This window comes from Eriocheir sinensis, chromosome 69 (assembly GCF_024679095.1).
Source record: "Eriocheir sinensis breed Jianghai 21 chromosome 69, ASM2467909v1, whole genome shotgun sequence".
Classification (NCBI taxonomy): domain Eukaryota; kingdom Metazoa; phylum Arthropoda; class Malacostraca; order Decapoda; family Varunidae; genus Eriocheir; species Eriocheir sinensis.
In genome coordinates, this window is record NC_066577.1 from 6131655 (window position 1) to 6136654 (window position 5000).

At 47.9% G+C, this 5000-nt stretch overlaps 2 protein-coding genes across 26 annotated transcripts in view; one reads left to right on the forward strand and one right to left on the reverse strand.

Annotated features, from left to right (window-relative positions):
• LOC126988483 (melanoma-associated antigen C1-like) overlaps positions 1–5000 on the reverse strand; it is a 109851-nt gene that overhangs the window by 74413 nt on the left and 30438 nt on the right. The window lies entirely within an intron of this gene.
• Positions 1–5000, forward strand: part of LOC126988478 (SNF-related serine/threonine-protein kinase-like) — a 64915-nt gene that overhangs the window by 32069 nt on the left and 27846 nt on the right. Inside the window, exon 2 of the mRNA XM_050846607.1 lies at positions 1390–1523. Coding sequence (XP_050702564.1) covers positions 1398–1523 — 126 coding nt within the window. The 5' untranslated portion in view covers positions 1390–1397. The remainder of the gene's footprint in view (positions 1–1389; positions 1524–5000) is intronic.

Here is a 5000-nt window from a genome sequence, read left to right on the forward strand (position 1 = left end):
GGTTCATGGTACAGAGGAAGACTCACACTACCACCAGGGTCATAAAACTACTCCTGGAAATGCCCACAACTCCCACGAAAGCCTTGTCAAATAGATGTTCTTGGGTGGCGAAAGGTCTGATAAGCATCGTACTCATTTATCTGAACAACGATAACGCTCATACAGAATTAATAGTGAAAAACAATAATGAATAATGAGTGAAAAGTTAAAAAAACAACGGTATAAAAACTGCTTTGGGGAGGCCGAGATGTACCCCCTCGAATCGAATAGGGTTTAGCCATGCAACAGTGACATGAGCCGTGATCCTGGGGCCGCGTTTACCAAGCCACTACAAGACCGGTCGTTGGCAAGTCTTTAAGTAAATCTGCCCTCAATGAATGATCCTTGTGTTTACGCCGATGACAGTGAATGAAGTACTGGTCTGATCGACAGTTCTTTCATAGCCATTGGTCCAAATTTGTGGCTTTACCGTGTACTAGCGACGGGTATGATATAAACCCCCAACATAGATGATGCATAGGTATATATGATGAAATGGTTTGCGTGAGAGATGATCTTTTCTCATCAATTCGCTTAGAGGGGACTTTAAGCAACATGATCCCAGCAGCTACCGGGTTAAGATCAAGAGCGTTCCTGGATGATGGTGTTACGGGAAGACTCACCATCAACAGGTCTCGTGAGTGGTTTCATGGATCCGCCTCATTACTATATACACGGGCGCCTCACGTCCGCTCTTGGGGCTGGACTAGTATGGAACAGCGGGTGCTATTTCTGATCATAGATTTTGAAGTATTCGTCATATTATTCCCAGAACACGAATACTTTTCCCTTGTGTTCGAATGTGAATGAGAACATTTTGATTTGTATCAGTGATTATTATTATTCCAAGACGAATACATCCAAATACGCTATTCGAATGTATACCCTTACGAATACCGAATACTCCGTCTGGTGTGTGTGTGTGTGTGTGTGTGTGTGTGTGTGGATAAGTAGGCCTATATGTCAGTCCGCCTTTCCCAAATCACGCCGCCGTGTGTATCTAGGCCGCCCACATTTATCTAAGTGACCCATAAAGCTTGACCTCGTCTGTTTATCTAACTCACTCGTACAGATACAGGTGATGTTTTATGCCTGAGAGAGAAAGGCAGAACTAGATATTTTGAGTGTGTGTGTGTGTGTGTGTGTGTGTGTGTGTGTGTGTGTGTTATTTTACTTCCTTTTTCGAATGCAACAACAACAAGAACTACTACTACTACTACTACTATTAGATCGTCATTTTTTGTTTATATTTGTAACTTGTCATTCATCAACCTTCTTCAGACTTATTTACTCTCAGCCCCCGTAACGCGCCGCCCCCACCTAGCTAACCCCCGTGTCTTCCTTCCCCAGGGGTGACCATGAGCGGGGGGTACGATGGCAAGATCGCGGGGCTCTACGACCTGGAGGAGACCCTGGGGCGTGGCCATTACGCCGTGGTCAAGCTCGCCCGGCACGTCTTCACCGGGGAGCGCGTGGCCGTCAAGGTGAGGGGGGGAGGCTTACATAGATGCTCAGGACATATATAGATACCCAGGTCCAAACTAGCGTAAGGGAGGTTTACATAGATGATCAGGACATATATAGATACCCAGGTCCAAACTAGTGAGGGGGAGATTTACATAGATGCTCAGGACATATATAGATACCCAGGTCCAAACTAGCGTGGGGGAGATTTACATAGATGATCAGGACATATATAGATACCCAGGTCCAAACTAGCGTGGGGGAGATTTACATAGATGCTCAGGACATATATAGATACCCAGGTCCAAACTAGTGAGGGAGGGTTACATAGATGATCAGGACATATATAGATACCCAGGTCCAAACTAGTGAGGGAGGGTTACATAGATGATCAGGACATATATAGATACCCAGGTCCAAACTAGCGTGGGGGAGGGAGATGGAAGATTACATAGATGCTCAGGACATATATAGATACCCAGGTCCAAACTAGCGTGGGGGAGGGAGAGGGAAGATTACATAGATGCTCAGGACATATATAGATACCCAGGTCCAAACTAGGGCGAGGGAGAGAGAGGGAAGTTTACATAGATACTCAGGACATATATAGATACCCAGGTCCAAACTAGGGTGAGGGAGATTTACATAGATGCTCATGCCACATATAGATACCCAGGTCCAAACTAGCGTGAGGGAGGGAGAGAGAGAGGGGGGGGAGATTTACATAGATACTCAGGACACATATAGATACCCAGGTCCAAACTAGGGTGAAGGAGGTTTACATAGATGCTCAGGACATATAGATACCCAGGTCCAAACTAGCGTAGGGGAGGTTTACATAGATACTCAGTACATATAGATACCCAGGTCCAAACTAGGGTGAGGGAGATTTACATAGATCCTCAGGACATATAGATACCAGGTCCAAACTAGCATGGGGGAAGGAGAGAGGAAGGTTTACATAGATATTCAAACTACTATATAGATCCCATGGTCCAGACTACAGGGAAGTCAGAGAGGGGGAGATTTACATAGATACTCAGGATATATAGATACCCAGGTCCAAACTAGCGTGAGGGAGGGAGAGAGAGGGAGACTTACATAGATATTCAGACTACTATATAGATCCCATGGTCCAGACTACAGGGGAGTCAGAGAGGGGGAGATTTACATAGATGCTCACGACTATATAGATACCCAGGTCCAGTTTAGTTTTTTTTTTTATAAGAATGGAGAGAGAGAGAGAGAGAGAGAGAGAGAGAGAGAGAGAGAGAGAGAAGGGAAAGGAAGAGAAGAGAAAAGAGAAGAGAAGAGAAGGGAATGGAGAGAGAGAGAGAGAGAGAGAGAGAGAGAGAGAGAGAGAGAGAGAGAGAGAGAGAGAGAGAGAGAGAGAGAGAGAGACTGTAAGGAAATATGGCTGTTTGTGTCCTTAGAGTTGTTTGTGCATCTGTGTGTGTGTGTGTGTGTGTGTGTGTGTGTGTGTTCCATTGTCTCTCCATTCCTAATTTCCTTATCTCTCCATCTCATTTCCCTCCCTTCTCTCCTCCTAACCTCCTCTCTCACACCACTCTCCCCCTCCTGTCTCAACCCCCTCACTGTCACCTCCCTCCCCCTCTCTTTGCTCCTTCCTTCCATCCTTCCTTCTGCCTTGCTCTTTCTTCCTTCTTATATTTCTTTACTTTCCTATTATCAAAATTTAACCCAGTAGCAGCGGGGATCATGTTTCTTAATGGTCCCTCTAAGCGAGAAAAATGAGAAAAATCACCCCTCACACAAACCATTTCATAATATATATCAAAGCATTTGTGATCAGATTATGTATCATCTATTTTTGGGGTTTAAAATCATGGCACAAATTTGTCCCGTCGCTGCTACACGGTAAAGCCACAAATTTGGCCCGTCGCTGCTACACGGTAAAGCCACAAATTTGGCCCGTCGCTGCTACACGGTAAAGCCACAAATTTGGCCCGTCGCTGCTACACGGTAAAGCCACAAATTTGGTCTGCTGCTACACGGTAAAACCACAAATTTGGCCGTCGCTGCTACATGGTAAAGCCACAAATTTGGCCCGTCGCTGCTAACTCGGTAAAGCCACAAATTTGGCCCGTCGCTGCTAACATGGTAAAGCCACAAATTTGGCCCGTCGCTGCTACACGGTAAAGCCACAAATTTGGCCTGTCGCTGCTACACGGTAAAGCCACAAATTTGGCCCATCGCTGCTACACGGTAAAGCCACAAATTTGTCTCGTTGCTACGGTAAAGCCACAAATTTGGCTACGTCGGTGCTGCTACGGTAAAGCCACAAATTTGGCCGTCGCTGCTACGGTAAAGCCACAAATTTGGCCCGTCGCTGCTACGGTAAAGCCACAAATTTGGCCCGTCGCTGCTACGGTAAAGCCTAAATTTGGCCTGTCGCTGCTACACGGTAAAGCCACAAATTTGGCCCGTCGCTGCTACGGTAAAGCCACAAATTTGGCCCGTCGCTGCTACACGGTAAAGCCACAAATTTGGCCCGTCGCTGCTACACGGTAAAGCCACAAATTTGGCCCGTCGCTGCTACACGGTAAAGCCACAAATTTGGCCCGTCGCTGCAACACGGTAAAGCCACAAATTTATTCATCGCTGCTACGGTAAACCTAATCTCTCTCTCTCTCTCTCGATCTCTCTTTCTCTCTCTCTATCAATCAGTCTCTCTCTCTCTCTCTCTCTCTCTCTCTCTCTCTCTCTCTCCCGCCCCCTGAACACTCCTTTCTTAAGCTTCAATCACTCACTCTCTCTCTCTCTCTCTCTCTCTCTCTCTCTCTCTCTCTCTCTCTCTCTCTCTCTCTCTCTCTCTCTCTCTCTCTCTCTCCCCCTCCCCCCCCTGAACACTCCATTCTTAAGCTTCAATCACTCCCTCACTCCCTCTCTCTCTCTCCCGCCCCCTGAACACTCCATTCTCAAGCTTCACTCTCCCTCACTCCTCTCTCCCGCCCCTGAACACTCCATTCTCAAGCTCTCTCACTCCCTCCTCCCTCTCCCGCCCCCTGAACACTCCATTCTCAAGCTCTACTCACTCCCTCACTCCCTCTCTCCCGCCCCCTGAACACTCCATTCTCAAGCTTCACTCACTCCCTCACTCCCTCTCTCCCGCCCCCTGAACACTCCATTCTCAAGCTCTACTCACTCCCTCACCCACTCTCCCCCGCCCCCGAACACTCCATTCTCAAGCTTCACTCACCCTCACTCCCCTCTCTCCGCCCCTGAACACTCCATTCTCAAGCTTCCTCCTCCCTCACTCCTCTCTCCGCCCCTGAACACTCCATTCTCAAGCTTCACTCACTCCCTCACTCCCTCTCTCCCGCCCCCTGAACACTCCATTCTCAAGCTCTACTCACTCCCTCACTCCCTCTCTCCCGCCCCCTGAACACTCCATTCTCAAGCTCTACTCACTCCCTCACTCCCTCTCTCCCGCCCCCTGAACACTCCATTCTCAAGCTCTACTCACTCCCTCACTC